Raw genomic sequence first — 17,935 nt, forward strand, 5'->3', positions numbered from 1 at the left:
GGCTCTGATGGCCACCCGAGGTTCGCAATCTTGCAGCAAATTTGCAGCAGACGAACCCCCCTCCCCCCCCCAAACCAAGGATTTTTTTTTAAAATTCTTGTTATCCTCCTCAATCTGAAAATGGCGACGTTGTAATGAATAGTTGGGGGGTGGAACATGGGACTTGCACAAAAAAAGTGTGTTTCTGGACAGAGAAGCGACCGCCGCCTTTTTAGGAAAAAAAAAATCTGAATTTAATAATAAAGTCAATGCAAAGCATCCCCGCTCCAACTCTGCCTGAAACCAGGTCACTTCCTCCCATGTTATCCAGCAATTTATTGCAGTGATTTCATCCTAAAGAAACCCTCAGCACCACCCCACTCCTCTCCTTTCGAGGCATCGCTTTTGGCGGGGGGGTGGTTTGAGGAGGGGGGTGGTTTATATTCTGGTGCATTATTCTACGTCTATTTCAGGAAATAAATCGTTAGGCGGTGAGAATAAATCTCGAGTCTCCGAACAGTGCGCTCTCTAATAAAAAAAAAGTGTCTTTTATTGCATCTGAATTATTTCACTTTAAAAAAGAAATGGGTAGAGAAAAGGAGCTGCGGGCATGCGCACTCACAAAGCATTCATCCTTCGTGTTTCGCCCCTTTGTGTTTGGTGGGTTTTTGCTGCAAAACTGGGCGTAGCTGCTGCTTGAGAGGAAAGACCCTGTCATTGACCATGTTCGTCAGTTTCAGAGGTGTAGCTGACCTGGGATTGCCGGGGACTTCAACTGATCAAATACAAATCTAAAATCTGCAAATCACAAGTACAGTATTTATACCCACCTTTTTGTCCCACCCTGTTGGAAATGTTAAGGAGGTGTAATAACATAAGAAGGGCGAATCAATACAATTACTTGCTGCCGTTACTATTTCCACTTCTTGCAATGCCAAAACCGTGGGGCCAGAAGAGAGGTTGTATCTGAACACTAATTCTGCTCTTATTTTTTGAACAGGGGCCATTTTTATCTTGAATATGGCAAGGAGGGGAGTGGTCCGGCTAGATTTATAAAAGGCTCCTTGTGTTCCAAAACAGTTGCACTTGCATAGTGGCCTTTACCATAAGGAGCATCGAAAAGTAATCTCCCTGGGCTGGATTAGAGAAGAAGTTGATGCTTAGTGCGAGTTGGAACAGATGACCAAAGGCACAGTCCAGGGGTTAGGCATTGAGCAGGTTTCTGAATGTGGAGCAAGGCAGTGAAGTTTGTGAAAAGAATCGCAGGACGCTGGGGTATGGTGACAAAGATTTTTAATCAGTTGTAAGAGTGAGTGGGAAGGGCCCATGCAGTCAGTCAGGGACAGAAGAATTGAGGGTGTGAACTGTGTTGTAGTGGTTTTAAAATTAGGACAGGATGAGTCCATAGGGGAGTTTGTAAAATAAAAGGTACTTGTGAGTCAACGCATTGTAGAATGGATAGCCAGTGGCAGCTGACAAAGATACGTCACTGGGGCTTACTATAGGATAGGGAAGGGTTGCAGTTTGTACAAGGTGGAGCTAGGGAGAACAACACGTGGAACGTCGACAGAGTTGAGCTTTCAAATGGATGACAGCGGCAATGATGAAGACAGACAAGCAATATTATGGAAGTGGAAATTGACTTTCTTTGCGATGAGTTTGAAGCTCAGCTCAAGTCAAACAGAACAATGAGTTTGTGCATCAAGCTCAGTCAGAGTGAACAGTCATAGAAGAGGTGACAAGGGGCTAGAGTTTCTGTTAGGAGAGAAACAGGATAACTTTGTCTTGTAGATGTACAGTTTAAGAAATTTCTGGCCATTTATCATCGTGGGATCATCATGCAGAGCATGTATTGTGCTCTGTAGCATGAGAAATTTCTGGCTCATCCATGACTTAATTTCAGCCAAGAAGTCAGATAACATTGTAACAATCATGCAGTCAAAGATGGTAGAGGAGAGGTAAAGCTGGGTATCATGAGTACATATAGACACCGACTTCCATACTTGTGCATTAAGTCTTAATGGATAAATATGTAGATAAGAATACGAATGATTTGCGGACAACTCTGGAGCATGTTGAAGGTGACTATTTAAGGTCAAGATGAGGAGCCATTGCAGAGGTATGCTAGCTACATTAGAACAGGTAGGAGTAGAAACACGTGAATGCGATACTACAGAGTGTGGTACATGCTCTGCATGATGATCCTGGAGTAAGTAGCAAGAGGATTGCCTGTAACGAGGGGAAGGCGATATTGCACGAGGTGGTCAAACCTGACCACCAGAATGACAATGACCTCAAAAGTCTGGAGCTGGCAGTATGTTTTACAGGTGCATTGCCCACTCAGGAGGTGTGTTGGGAGGTGGAGTGCTGAAAAGTGAAATTTGGGGAAGATACTGTTTCTACCAGCACTCATCATAAATCTTATCGATTTTGATAGTAAACCTGTGCTGTGAGGACAAAGGTAGGGTGAGGGGGTGGAATTACAAATTCACAGGCCTCCATCTCCAGCACATTAAAACTAGAAGAAGACACCATGCTATCTTAAAACATTTTGCTGTGCCTCCAAGAGCTTTTAGGTCCAATTTTGCCTCACACAAACTCCATTCACTTACAGAGTTAAAATTGGGCCTGCAAGCATTGCAATAAAGTGTTGAGCAGCATTTCTCCATGGCCTCATTCAGTTGGGTGCCTCAGCTGCACTGCAAAAGGCATGGGCACCCATCCACCCATAACTTTTCACTGATCCCAATCCTGAGAGTTTGGGTGGGAACGTCCAGTCCTCCGTGGATTTGCCCCACAAGGCTTCTTCAGGAATTTCTCCCCCACTTTCCTTTTACAATCCATCCCGTGCAAAACTATTTGGCTAGACATCATGCCTCTTTCCTTCCAAACAATATTGGCCATTTCTGGTCTGAACACCATGCAAATAGGTGTCATCTGAATACTTAAATATGGCAGATTTTGTTCACAGTGAAAATTAGGGCAATACAGTAATTATACAGATATACTATTAATGCTAAACCACTATTATCTGTGGAAAATAAACAATTTCAGATTTGCTACAAATGTATTGAACAGAACTGTAAAGATAATTCTCAGAATTTCGTAGCACGTTACCTATATGTAATATAGTAATGATTATAGTACCTATGCATTATTTTAGCCATGGAAAACATAGCTATATATAATTCCTTGATACCTACTTATTTTAAAGCAAATTCACACACAACTCTATTACTTTCCTTAAGAAGTACTGAAAACAAGTATTCTCATTGACACACATTGTATTGACACACATTCAAAGGAATCTGAAATTTATCAACTGCTTTTCTTTTGTGGTGAACCTTTTTAGTGTACACTGAAAATCAGAAATAACAGAAGATCAGTCACTTGGACAAAGCTGACAAAATTGTGTTAAGAATTCAATAGAATTAAATCAGGCTCTCTCATGGCTTTCTAATTCAATTCTCTGCCAAATATGGATAAGGAAGATGCCAGGTTTGATTCCTGGCCTATGCTGTGTTAATTGACCTTAACCAACAGAAGTCCTGTCTGATATTTATCCCTTAATCAATATAATTTAAAAAAGATTATCTACCTGTTTATCTGATTGCTGTTTGTGGAACTTTGCTGTGCACATATTGGCTGCTACATATCCTTACAACAACTACTACGGACAAAAAAAATAACTTAATTGGCTATGAAGATCTCTGGGACACTGTGAGACCTAATGCATAAATTCAAGTTCTTTTTTGGGTAATTGTATCCAATGGGGATACAATTGTCTTAGATGTTTGTGGTCTAAGGATGGGCTGATTGGGGGGGGGAAATTAGCTGGTATTTCTACTCCTGATCAGTAGCTGAAGACATCTATTCGATAAGTATGTATATTGGAGAAGAAAAGCATGAGGATCAGTTTTGGTGCCCTTTCTTAATGCTGACAACACTCACTATTTAGTAGATAAAAGCAAAGAACTGCAGATGCTGGGAATCCAAAACAAAAAAAAAAATACCTGGAAAAACTCAGCAAGTCTGGCAGCATCAGTGGAGAAGAGCACAGTTGACATTTCGAGTCCTCATGACCCTTCAACAGAACTAAGTAAAAATAGGAAAGGGGTGAAATATAAGCTGGTTTAAGGGTTAGGACAGGAAGAGCTATGTAAAGGGCCAGTGATAGGTGGAGATAACCAAAAGATGTCACAAACAAAAGGACAAAGAGGTGTTGAAGGTGGTGATATTATCTAAAGGAATGTGCTAATTAAGGGTAGAAAGCAGGACAAACAAGGTACAGATAGCCCTAGTGGGGGTGGGATGGGGTGAAGGAATCTAAAAAGGCTAAAAGGTAGAGATAAAACAATGGATGGAAATACATTTAAAAATAATGGAAATAGGTGGAAAAAGAAAAATCTATATAAATTATTGGAAAAAACAAAAAGGAGGGAGAAAAAATGGAAAGGGGGTGGGGATGGAGGAGAGAGTTCATGATCTAAAATTGTTGAACTCAATATTCAGTCCAGAAGGCTGTAAAGTGCCAAGTCGGAAGATGAGGTGCTGTTACTCCAGTTTGCGTTGAGCTTCACTGGAACAATGCAGCAAGCCAAGGACGGACATGTGGGCATGAGAGCAGGGTGGTGTGTTGAAATAGCAAGCAACAGGGAGGTCTGGGTAGTGCTTGCGGACAGACCGAAGGTGTTCTGCAAAGTGGTCACCCAGTCTGCATTTGGTCTCTCCAGTGTAGAGGAAACCACATTGGGAGCAATGAATGTAGTAGACTAAGTTGAGGGAAGTGCAAGTGAAATGCTGCTTCACTTGAAAAGAGTGTTTGGGCCCTTGGACGGTGAGGAGAGGGGAAGTGAAGGGGCAGGTGTTGCATCTTCTGCGGTTGCATGGGAAGGTGCCGTGGGAGGGGTTTGAGGAGTAGGGGGTGATAGAGGAGTGGACTAGGGTGTCACAGAGAGAACGATCCCTACGGAATGCCGCCTGGGGGGTGAAGGGAAGATGTGTTTGGTGGTGGCATTGTGCTGGAGTTGGCGGAAATGACGGAGGATGATCCTTTGAATGCAGAGGCTGGTGGGGTGATAAGTGAGGACAAGGGGGACCCTATCATGTTTCTGGGAGGGAGAAGAAGGTGTGAGGGCGGATGCGCGGGAGATGGGCCGGACACGGTTGAGGGCCCTGTCAACCACCGTGGGTGGAAAACCTCGGTTAAGGAAGAAGGAGGACATGTCAGAGGAACTGTTTTTGAAAGTGCCATCATCAGAACAAATGCGACGGAGGTGAAGGAACTGAGAGAATGGGATGGAGGCCTTACAGGAAGCGGGGTGTGAGGAGCAGTAGTCGATGTAGCTGTGGGAGTCGGTAGGCTTGTAATGGATATTGGTGGACAGTCTATCACCAGAAATTGAGACAGAGAGGTCGAGGAAGGGAAGGGAAGTGTCAGAGATGGACAATGTGAAAATGATGGAGGGGTGGAAACTGGAAGCAAAATTAATAAATTTTTCCAGGTCCAGATGAGAGCATGAAGCAGCACCAGCTATGCCTGTCTCTTTATGGGGTATGTGGAACATTCTTTGTTCCAATTCTACTCCGGCCCCCTCCCACAACTCTTTCTCCGGTACATCGATGATTGCTTCGGTGCTGCTTCATGCTCTCGTCGGGACCTGGAAAAATTTATTAATTTTGCTTCCAATTTCCACCCCTCCATCATTTTCACATGGTCCATCTCTGACACCTCCCTTCTCTTCCTTGACCTCTCTGTCTCAATTTCTGGTGATAGACTGTCCACCAATATCCATTACAAGCCTACCGACTCCCACAGCCAACTCGACTACAGCTCCTCACACCCCGCTTCCTGCAAGGACTCCATCCCATTCTCTCAGTTCCTTCGCCTCCGTCGCATCTGTTCTGATGGTGCCACTTTCAAAAACAGTTCCTCTGACATGTCCTCCTTCTTCCTTAACCGAGGTTTTCCACCCACGGTGGTTGACAGGGCCCTCAACCGTGTCCGGCCCATCTCCCGCGCATCCGCCCTCACACCTTCTCTTCCCTCCCAGAAACATGATAGGGTCCCCCTTGTCCTCACTTATCACCCCACCAGCCTCCGCATTCAAAGGATCATCCTCCGCCATTTCCGCCAACTCCAGCATGATGTCACCACCAAACACATCTTCCCTTCACCCCTCCTGGCGGCATTCCGAAGGGATCGTTCCCTCCGTGACACCCTGGTCCACTCCTCCATCACCCCCTACTCCTCAACCCCCTCCCACGGCACCTTCCCATGCAACCGCAGAAGATGCAACACCTGCCCCTTCACTTCCCCTCTCCTCAACGTCCAAGGGCCCAAACACTCTTTTCAAGTGAAGCAGCATTTCACTTGCATTTCCCTCAACTTAGTCTACTGCATTCGTTGCTCCCAATGCGGTTTCCTCAACATTGGAGAGACCAAACGCAAACTGGGTGATCGCTTTGCAGAACACCTTCGGTCTGTCTGCAAGCATTACCCAGACCTCCCTGTTGCTTGCCATTTCAACACTCCACCCTGTTCTCATGCCCACATGTCCGTCCTTGGCTTGCTGCATTGTTCCAGTGAAGCTCAACGCAACCTGGAGGAACAGCACCTAATCTTCCGACTAGGCACCTTACAGTCTTCTGGACTGAATATTGAGTTCAACAATTTTAGATCATGAACTGTCTCCTCCATCCCCACCTCTTTTCTGTTTTTTCCCCCTCCTTTTTGTTTTTTCCAATAATTTATATAGATTTTTCTTTTCCCACCTATTTCCATCATTTTTAAATGTATTTCCATCTATTGTTTTATCTCTACCTTTTAGCCTTTTTAGATTCCTTCACCCCACCCCACCCCCACTAGGGCTATCTGTACCTTGTTTGTCCTGCTTTCTACCCTTAATTAGCACATTCCTTTAGATAACATCACCACCTTCAACACCTCTTTGTCCTTTTGTCTGTGACATCTTTTGGTTATCTCCACCTATCACTGGCCCTTTACCTAGCTCTTCTTGTCCCACCCCCCCCCCCTTAAACCAGCTTATATTTCACCCCTTTCCTATTTTTACTTAGTTCTGTTGAAGGGTCATGAGGACTTGAAACGTCAACTGTGCTCTTCTCCACTGATGCTGCCAGACCTGCTGAGTTTTTCCAGGTATTTTTATTTTTGTTTTTGCTCACTATTTAGTATCTTGTATGAAGTTAGATTTTCCAACCCCTTGCTCAGGGTCAAGTAACTCATAGCAAGAGATCATTCACTAAGGGCAAGGATTCGCAAATGTACACTTTAACATAAAGGTCACTTGGACAAAGGACTGGTATGTTGCTGCGTCCATGCAGCCATATCTCAATTTGAGTCACTGCCTTCAGGAGAGGAGAGGTGAAAATAGGCATTAATAAATTGTAATACTTTTCTGTTAATCTGTACTGTTGCTGACTGCAAGCCAGTATCTCAGCCCTGCTCTGGCCAATGTTATTGTTACATGAGCACATTGAACATCTAAGTGAATTAGATATCAGAAACAGGTATCAAGAACAGTTCAACACTTTATGCATCAACAACAATTTCTCTATTATTAAAAGCAAAGCAGCGAGGGAGTCCACAAGTGAGGGTCAACTCCACCACATTTGAACCCTGTAACACAATATTTGACACAAGATTGGATTCCAGAGCTTAGATTTTACAACAGGGAGTCCCATTTATTGGATATAAAGTGGACATATCCAGTTGGAATTCTGAGTGGAGTTCAGATTTGCCTCCATTGTAAATCTCCAACTATGTTTTGAAGTGATGCAGGAAGCACTCTACAGAACGATACATAACACAGGCTTCATCTGGGACAACTGGCACCCACCAGTCAGTATTGCCATAATGGGTTATACAGGGTGGGAGGCACATCTCTTATTTGAAGACTAATGCTTATGGAGGCTTTAATTCACCAGAGAAGTGATCAGAGTTATTCTACATCTGATTTGTAAACTTACAGCCAATTTCGCCACAGGCACAGCACTGTTTTATGTATAGTTGATCTGCCACTGGGAAAGTCACAAGTACCGGCCAGTGAGCAGTGCATAGATGATAAATGTGTGAAGCAACTCACAGATGCATTGTTTGCGCATGCATCACAATTAATCTCCTTTCCCATGGACAATAGACAGCAAGACAAGAATCTGAAAGTGTAGGGAGGCACCAATGACGGAGGCTGGGGGGGTGAGTGCAAATGGCCCTATATGCTCCATGACACAATACTACTGTATGAATTGCTAAAGATTCCACTCTATCAGTGCAGAGCTCATCTATAACCATCAGCACCATGAGGCAAGTACACACTTGCTTTCCCAAAAGATGAAATTCTACTATCTCTTTTCAGATAGTACCCTGAGCAGCAATGTCATTGGGTGCCTGCTGGGGATCAAAACTATCCTTCTGAATGGCAGTGTGCCATGTGTTAACATAATGACGCACTTGCCTCCACTACAGATATTAGTGAGTAGACCATTGATATGCTGGAGGGATGCTTTGAGCGCTTGGATGTATCCAGCAGTTTCTTCAAAACATTCTGGCAGGATTCTATGTTGCTGCTATCTGTTGTATGTTGCACAACATTGTCCTGCAAAGAAGCAACAACGTGGAGATTATGGAGGAGGAAGGCCCTCAAATGTAGCATGTAGAACACAGCAACACAAAGAGGAAGCAGAAGACAACCCTTTGCTAAATAACTCCATTTTGCTCTTCTACAAGCGACCATCTTTTCACCAAAAATATACTCCTAACAGTAACAGCCATCTCCAGTTAAACCCATGCCCTCTGTACAAATGCTTTCAGCTACAATGCCTTCACGTTTTTTGAAAAAACAGCCCTTACAAATCTGCTACTTGCGCCAATCTGATGAAATTTGCCCCCATATTTTGCCAAGAATGCTGGCTGCGCAAACAACAACTGTCACGGAACCATATTTTATCATCTCCAAGCATTGTGCATGAGGATCAGTAGAAGCCTCTTGGGTTTGAAGTGGCTACCACAGTGCAACAGCTGAATCCTCATTTTAGTTTACTGCAGCATCTCTGCAATTGCCTGTGCAGCCTGGGCCTGTGTGTCTTTATATATCCGTGCAGGCATTGAAGGAGTTGGTAAAAGAGCCTGGATGTGTGCCCATTCTGAGCAACTGAATCATCACCTGTGCCTATTCCGGCCATACTGCATGTCTGGCTGTTTCCACACCATCAGAAGAAAGGCGGGAAACTTTTATCAAATTGTAAAATTGACATGCTGGCTGAGTCTCGCTAATTTCCCCCACTACCAACAATTCCTACTTTCCAGCACTGTTTCATGAAGGAAATTCATGAAGGCGGTGGTGCATGGGAAGCTAGTACACAGTTTCTTGCCTCATTTCCCACAATTTACTGTTGATGAGCAGTAAATAGAGGAAAATTTTGGTTACATTGATAAATCATTCATGTAATGAGTTCAATCTATGAAATGTAAAATATGTTGAAACAGAAGCAGTATTGAATGAGTGTTCAGCAGCCTTTGGAGCCCTAAGACACTCAGATAAGAAAACTTGTACAATCGTGGAGCCTCAAATTAAATTATTTTCTAATTGGATTCAAGTCTCTGTATTAATAATCCATAAAACTTCAATTTATGGTGCTAACGCGATTTAGTAGGTATCATGCTCTCTCCAGAATGTAAAAGGTGGGATTTGAGCACATTAGCTAGATCAGTGGTTCCAAAACTGTGGCTGGGGGTTCATGAAATGTTTCAGGAGGCTCATGAGAAAAATCCTGTAATGACAGAAGCAGAAGTGTTTGCGCACCAAAATTACCTGAAAATGACTACTGTCGGTTTGCCACCCACCAAATGACCGGTTCTGGGCTCTCAGGGGGCCTGGTGCTCATTGACCATCCTGAATGGCAGGCTACGGGGGCCAATGTCCAAAGGAGCCAATCAGGTATGTTGGCCATCCCAATTGGCAGGTTTCTTGGGCAATGATTGCGGTTGTTCTGACAATGCGCCTTATCTTGCACTTTGTGACTGGACTTAAAGTTGAAGAGTCCCCGGTGGTTGGGTGTGCTGTGTTTTCTGCTTGGACTTCAGAGTCATGTGCTGCCTGTGCCTATAGGAGTGGAGCTTTTAGGTAAGTACCTGCATTTTAATTTAACTCCCAGGCCGGCCACAGACTTCAGGATTTAGAAATGAGGTCAGGAGTGGAAGGGCTCAGGACCACCACATCTGTGGCCCAGGGCCCTTCCGCTCCTGATCTCCTGTGAGTCTTGAAGTTGCCCCCTAGTCCAGTCCTTTGATGATGGGTCTGTGGCTCAGGGCCCTTACCTCGTCTTTGGAGTCACTTTGAGTCCTCCCACACTCCCTCGAGGCACTGTTGAAGGACTGAGGGAGGAATTTTGCCTATTGGAATGGTAGCACGCTGATTCTCTTGCTGGTGGAAGATCGAAGATGCCTTTATTGCATCTCTACAGACATGTGCCCTCACACCCAACAGTAGAGGCTCCACTCAGTGACAACTGGCGACGTAACCTGGCCGAATGGAAATGATTGGGCCATTTGCCCATCAATCACACTTGGAGTCTAGCAACCCTGTAAGTAACTAGGTTTGATTTTGTGCATTTAATTTGTACTAGGTAGCTATCTTTCACTTATTGCATTTTGCTAAATAATGATAAATAATAATGTAATTATTAATAGAGTGCAATAAAGTGTCATAAGAAAAACAAATTTTATATTTTCAAGATCACTGTTTTTATCATTTATACTCGGGTAAGGGAGAAAATCGCTGGAAAATATTTCTTTTTAGGAGAGCGTTCGCGAAATTTGGCATTTTCACAGGATGTTAAAGTTTGGGAACCACTGAGCTAGATTGATACTTTAGTGCAGTAACAAGAGCTGCATTGCCAGTAATACCATGTTTCTGATGAAACATTAAACTAAAGCCCCATTTGTCCACTAGGGTGGATATTAAAATAAAAATTGGAAAATTTAAACATATAACCCTGAAATTGTCCTTCAAGAACAGGCTTATTCCTTTTTTGCTGTTCCTATTTTGAGAGGCAATTCTTCTCCATGGCTATGATCTTCATAATGATATTGCCATTTAGATCTAAGACATAAATAGGAATATTAAAGGGATTCTAGGTAATAATATTCTTATTCAAATAATCTAGAATGAGAATTAAAAGTATTATATCAAAGTTTTCAGAAGTCTACATCATCATTGTAGTAAACACATTTTATGTGTCTAATTGTTCAAATATTTCTTCCAGAGTGATCGTTTACTTATTAAAGGAGGGAAAATAGTCAATGATGACCAGTCCTTTTTTGCTGATATTTACTTGGAAGATGGGATTATAAAGTAAGTATGTGCATATTGCATACACGTTGTTCCTGTGTATGGAATAACAGATCGTCAGGACGATTTGCAAGTGTGTATGGCGTCTTGAATTTTTAAATAGTATTATTTGAAATAGAGATAGCCTTCCATCATGAAATTTTTGTTTGTAACTCAGTTCAGTTTTAAGCATTCCTAGTTCCAAGGTCAATACACCTAATTTAAGAATAAAAGTTACCCAGTCTTATCCCAACAGGATTGCTTATGCTCAGAATAGCATCTCTTCTACATCAGCATCTTTTATTTCTTAACTTTATGGTTCCACTCAATGGGATTGCCAACTGAGGACACTTTGTGCTAAATAATGATAGTTTTATGTTATACAGAATTTATTGGGAACTGCGTTGACATAGCTCAGATATATTTAACATAGGACTCTTAGCCTGATTGTTTCATCCTCGTATCCTAAGACCAATTCAAACCTGGCAATAAATGAGCAGTTTGCTAACTAATTGCACCATTCAGCTGCTGAGAAAAACTACTTTACATCTTTGAGTAAGTACATGAAATTATAACATTAATAATGAAATATACCTAGTTAGCGTCTATGATAGATTGTCTATACCGGTTACATTTTCTCCTTGAATAGGACTTGCTCATTTGTAGAACACAAATAAACACAGAATATTTGTCTGCCCACCAATATAACCTGTGCATCAGTAGATGCCGATATTCTCAGATCATCCTTTAACACATAATTTCCCAAGAAATATAACAGATCTTTTAATCCCTAAGTCATGCCACTCTAGCAACCAATGCAAATGAAGGATCGATATAAATATTTGAAATCATAGATGCCTTCAATAGTCAAATACCTGAACAGATTTAAAAACCTATGGGCAGTATTTTATGGCCCTTCCCAATGGCAGGTTTGTCCGGTCCGGCTGAAGTCAATGGGCTTTTGAAGGGCTCAACACATTTTACAACCCCACCCCCCGCCGCAACAGGGCCATAAATTCCTGCCCTATGTTGTGTTTAAATTACTGGCCTATAATTCAAAAGAGCCTTAACAAAAGAGTTACAATTTGGCACCCTTCAACCTCAAACCAGTCGATTCAAATCTCATGTGTATTGCAGTGGGGTAGCATAATGGGAGGTCAGGCTTTTACCCACAATGTTCAGCTTTGTGGGATAAATTGGCTGCAGATGACTGAAGCTAAACTACAGTGGACCAAAATTATTTCAAAACCTGTGAAGACAAATGGTCAACAACAGTTGAAAGTGTGTTTATTTGAAGTATGAATTATTACCACCACTGCTCAGATGTACAATGATCTCTTTTATTGTAAGTGCATTTAGTATCTTCCACTGAGTAGGTTCTTTATCTCGACTCCACAAAACACAACCTCAAAATGGTTTAGAACAAGCTGAATTCAGTTGTACGCTTAAATAATAAGGGGCTACCTCTTGAAGCCTAACAACTGCAAAGATCATGATGTGTATGTGTTTGTCCATGCAGATCTTATACTTGAATGAGGGTTTGCTCAGTCTAATGGCTTTCTTTAATTCAACATTATAGTCATTCCCTCTGTTTTCCATTTGCTGCAGTTGAACTGGATTGCAACCTTCTGACTCTCTGTACAAATCTCGATCCAGCTTGCTGTTTTTGTGTTGTAGGAGATTTTTGATTTTCACAAGTTGTGTGAGATCACATTTTTACTGTTCTTCATTACTTTCAGCTTCATAAAATAGAGGAGCGACTTCCCTGACACGTCATTTTTCACAACTGAGTGTTTCCATTAATGAATTATGATTGTGTTAATAAGACTCCCTTCTTTTAACTTGTTTGACCCCTCCTGTTATAAAAGCTTGCTTGTCTCCTCTTGCATTTTTTTCCCCAGATTTTAGCAGTACGCTTTACAATTCCTGGCATTAGAAGGTTTGCAGTAGTGAGAAGTGACTTGGTACTTTATCACATTAGTCGTTATAGTAGAAAAGAGTCAGATGCTTCCATTGAAATGCTTCATTAGTCAAGTGGGACTAAGTAAGGATCTCCATGATCCATATTGCCTTTCTTCAGCAAAATATTGCTATCTTCAATATATGCTCTACTTGATCATTAGACTGTACATAATTAGACGTGTTGTTTATGCTTAAAGCCCACTAGGGCTATCTGTATCTTGTCCTGCTTTCTACCTTTAATTAGCACATTCCTTAGATAATTTCAACACCTCTTTGGCCTTTTGTCTATGACATCTTTTGGCTATCTCCACCTATCACTGGCCCTCTATCCAGCTCTACCTGTCCCACCCCCCCTTAAACCAGCTTATATTTCACCTCTTTTCTATTCTTACTTAGTTCTGTTGAAGAGTCATACAGACTCGAAACGTTAACTGTGTTCCTCTCCGCAGATGCTGCCAGACCTGCTGAGTTTTTCCAGGTATTTTTATTTTTGTTTTGGATTTCCAGTATCCGCAGTTTTTTGCTTTTATCCTCACCCTATACGTCACCCCGAGGAATCTTGATCTCTCTTACCTCCACCCGAGAATAGAACTTGGTCGGCTGCCCACCACATGTATGATAGTGGGAGACTGGACCTGGGAATCCATTCATTTTCCTGCCCCCCATCTCAGCTACCATTGAAGGCCATCAGGAGAAGAGTGGTATTAACTCCTGGAACAGTGGCAGAATGTGCACTGAGCAGCCGTATTAGAGGCATAAGGCACCTGTACCTCTCTTCTACAACCCCGCACACAGCCTTTAAATGGACTTGGGGTAACCTGAGGCCAAAGAAAACATTGCAGAAGACCCTTGGGGTGATCATTTACCCATTTTAAAAATGGATCCTCTCCTGCTGGTACTGCAGTGGGTAACCCAATGTTTTGTTATAAAGACACAAAAATCACTATATTGATGCCTTGACTCACTGAAATAAACAGGTGCCGCACTGCAGCACGTCTTATTTGCCTAGCAAATCACGGCAGGCTCCTTAAATGCAGCAGAAATTCCACTGGGAGCCTGCCCTGTATAACTATCAAGCCCCAGCCCGGAAAGGATCTCGGCTCCAGTGGCAAGTCCACTCCAGAAGAAAATTTAGTCCCCAGGATCCTGCTGTTAATTAAACTCAAAATTGTGTACATGGCAATCTACTGTAGTTATATCATTTTCTTCTATCAAGTATGCACAAATTTAAAACATCTTTTGATCCTGACTTGCCAGACCATAAAATGATAAAAGCTGTTTTGCCCAGGAACTCTCGTGGCTGCTTTCCCTTCACAGTTCTGCATTGAATCGGTCTCAACTATATATGTGAGTGACGAAATTCCGTGATTGTTAGGACAGATGAAAACAGAAACAGGATTCATTGGTGTTACATTCATACATTAATTCATACAAGTTAATACAATTTTTAACAGTTAAGATTTTATAAAGATTAAAAAGAGACCATGACAAAGTTTAGGGGAAAAATGAAACAAAACAAATCCAGAAGGAAAGAAATGAAAATGACAATTTACCTTCTAAATCACAGGAGCTGTAATATAAGTAGTTCATGGAAGACTAGGAAGAATCAAGCTATAAGGACTTGAAGTTGTAAATCAAATTGGTTTTGCGAATGACCATGCTTGCTGTATATGTAAAAATGCTATCCAACACATCTTTGTAATACTACTTCAGATACAGCAACAATCTAACACTTTGTGTAATGACTTCTTAGACAGCTCGGAGATAACCTCATTGTCCCTGGAGGTGTAAAGATAATTGAGGCCAATGGGCAGATGGTCATACCTGGTGGAATAGATGTCCACACTCATCTGCAAATGCCATGCATGGGTATGACCACTGCTGATGACTTCCACCAAGGAACAAAAGCCGCACTGGCAGGGGGAACCACAATGATAAGTAAGAAACAAATGCTTTTTACTTTATTTCAACTGATTAAAGAAGCCTTTTTTAAAACCTGTAAATAAATTATATTGAGGAACTTTATTTTAACCGGAGCTGGTTTAAATAATTTAACCTAATGGTTTTACTAGTCCATTCACTGATGATAAGCAAGTGATTACTAATGATACAAGAAATGGAAAAGAAAAATGCATAGCGTATTTAAAAAGGATGTAATAGTGCAGGGATGGGTAACTAATGGCTGTTTTGTGGCTAAGAGTCATCCTTTTGAATGCCTTGTTGAAATTGCTTGCCCTAACAATCAATCCTAATCTCAGGGGATTGATTTTAATTTGCCTAAATGGGTTTAACGTGACATAATAGCCTTGAAATGGGATGGGTAGAGTTACCACCACGTTAACATTGATACTTAAACCTTTTTACAGGTGCACACTTCTATTTGGCCCAAGTGTCTGCCTGTTTCAGGTGATAGCCCACTTTCAGGTGTACAAGATTATGAGGGGAATGGATAGAGTGGACAGGATAAAATTTTTTCCCTTGGTGGAGAATTCTAGAACCAGGGGACATAGATTCAAGATAAGTGGCAGAAGATGTAGGGGGTACATGAGGGAGAACTTTTTTACGCAGAGGGTAATGGGTGTCTGGAATTCGCTGCCTAAGTTGGTGGTAGAGGCAGAAACTCTAAACTCTTTTAAAAAGTACCTGGATCTGCACCTTAAGTGCTGTAAACTGCAGGGCTATGGGCTGGGTGCAGGAAGGTGGGATTAGAAAGGGCACCTGGGTGTCCTCGGGCTGGCATGGACAAGATGGGCCGAATGGCCTCCTTCTGTGCTGTAACTTTTTTATGGTTCAATATGCAAATAAGGGTCCTTTTAGGGCAGAACTGGTAAGAGTGTGTTCACCCAATCTAGTGGCGAATTTCACAAAGGAGCTTCTTCCACCACCGCAGCTGCCGCCCCCCCAACCGCCCCCAACCAACCCATTTTGACTGAACTGTATTGGAGCACATAGGCTGGTCAGCGTAACATTATTAACAGTTCTGTAGATGTTCATGGTACAGATAATCCCAATCTCTATGACAAAACAGGTCTTACATTGGGATACACAGCATTCCCAAGCAATGAAAAACTAATGAGAAAATATTGGAAACGGAAAATGATGCGACTAAAACACAGTAAATAGAAAAATTCAAATTAACTGCATACATTTATATCTTTGCTGTCTAACATAGTGGATCATGTCCTTTCTGAACCTGAACCTGGATCAAGCCTTCTTTCTGCCTATGAGCAGTGGAGAGAATGGGCCGACAGCAAGTCCTGTTGTGACTATTCTTTACATATAGATATCACACGTTGGCATGAGGCGCTGCGTGAAGAAATGGAAACCTTGGTCAAGGACAAAGGTAAATCTCAATATTTTCACCGAATAGAGATTAATCTGATTGTCCCCGAAATGGTATTGTTATTGAAATTCACTTCAATGGAACCCACAGGTATACTTGGATTCTGAATTGAGTAACTTTTCATAGGCTGAGTTTCTCTGATACTCTGCAGGATCTAAACCACTTTATCATTTCCAAACAGCCACAACAGTGGCAATAGATAAAATTAAAACTAGAACATTTGTAGTATCTGTAAAAGCAACTTGATAACGACCAGGTAATTTGTTTTAATAATGTTGATTGAGGGATAAATATTGGACACTGGGGATAAATTTCCTGCTGTTTTCCGAAAAGAAGTGCCATGGGATCTTTACACCCATCCATAAGTGCAATCAAACCCAGAGATCAGTGTCACATCTAGAAGGCAGTGCCTCCAACAGTGCAGCACTCTCCCGCAGTACTACGCTGGAGTGAAAGCCTAGATTTTTGTAATTAAGTCTCTGGAGTGGGACTTGAACTCACAATTTTCTAACTCAGAGATGGGAGTGTTGCCAACTGAGCCACAGGGTAGATTTTCATGACTGCCTTGGGGACCCAGCATCCAGATGAATTTGGGTCCCAAGCCCGTGCCTCTCACGATGCTATTTTTGAATGTAAATGCCCTAATTGGGCAGGGGGCAAGCTCAGCACCCATTCAGTGACACTGAGCATCCCCAGGAGGTGGGAGCTGCCTGCCTGGGACCGACAGCAAAGGCCAGCGGCAGCCATGTTGGCAGCTGCCGCTGCCTTGCCAAGGAGAGCAGGCAGCTCATCAGATGTCCAGCAGGACTAGAGGAGTAAAATGGCCATGAACACAATGTGAAAGTACAGTGATCAACATGACACAACTTAGCCCTTGAGGATTCAGTTCTCTACAATTGAAAAGAAACATTCCAAATGAACCCGCAGCTGAACGCTAATATACACCAGACTGTTCAGGTTTGGCAAAAAATCTTTTAATAATGGCAATCCTGATCACGCTGGCCCCTGAACAAGTCCCTATAGGAGCTAAATAGGCCCTTAATTGGTGGTAATTGTGTTCCCCATTCCCAGCCCTTTGAAAATTTAAAACTGTCCCAAAATCGTCAGGATCCTGAGATGACCTCTGGGACTCCAGTTTTGAAATTTTGCCCACACGGTCCCAATCCTGTAGCCATTTGAAAATCCATCCCATGAATAATAGAAGCATTAGTAAAAATGATTGAAGTGATGAATTAGTGATGTCAAATACTTCTAGCAGCTTTGAACTCCCAGCACAGTGCACAGCATTTTCACTCTTTTTTTG

At 42.3% G+C, this 17,935-nt stretch overlaps 1 protein-coding gene across 1 annotated transcript in view; it reads left to right on the plus strand.

Moving 5' to 3' along the window:
* dpysl4 (dihydropyrimidinase like 4) overlaps positions 1-17,935 on the plus strand; it is a 40,685-nt gene that overhangs the window by 420 nt on the left and 22,330 nt on the right. The window contains exons 2-4 of the mRNA XM_078564911.1: positions 11,263-11,351; positions 15,043-15,227; positions 16,462-16,632. Coding sequence (XP_078421037.1) covers positions 11,263-11,351; positions 15,043-15,227; positions 16,462-16,632 — 445 coding nt within the window. The remainder of the gene's footprint in view (positions 1-11,262; positions 11,352-15,042; positions 15,228-16,461; positions 16,633-17,935) is intronic.

The sequence above is a fragment of the Cetorhinus maximus genome, chromosome 20, assembly GCF_964194155.1.
Source record: "Cetorhinus maximus chromosome 20, sCetMax3.hap1.1, whole genome shotgun sequence".
Taxonomy (NCBI): Eukaryota; Metazoa; Chordata; class Chondrichthyes; order Lamniformes; family Cetorhinidae; genus Cetorhinus; species Cetorhinus maximus.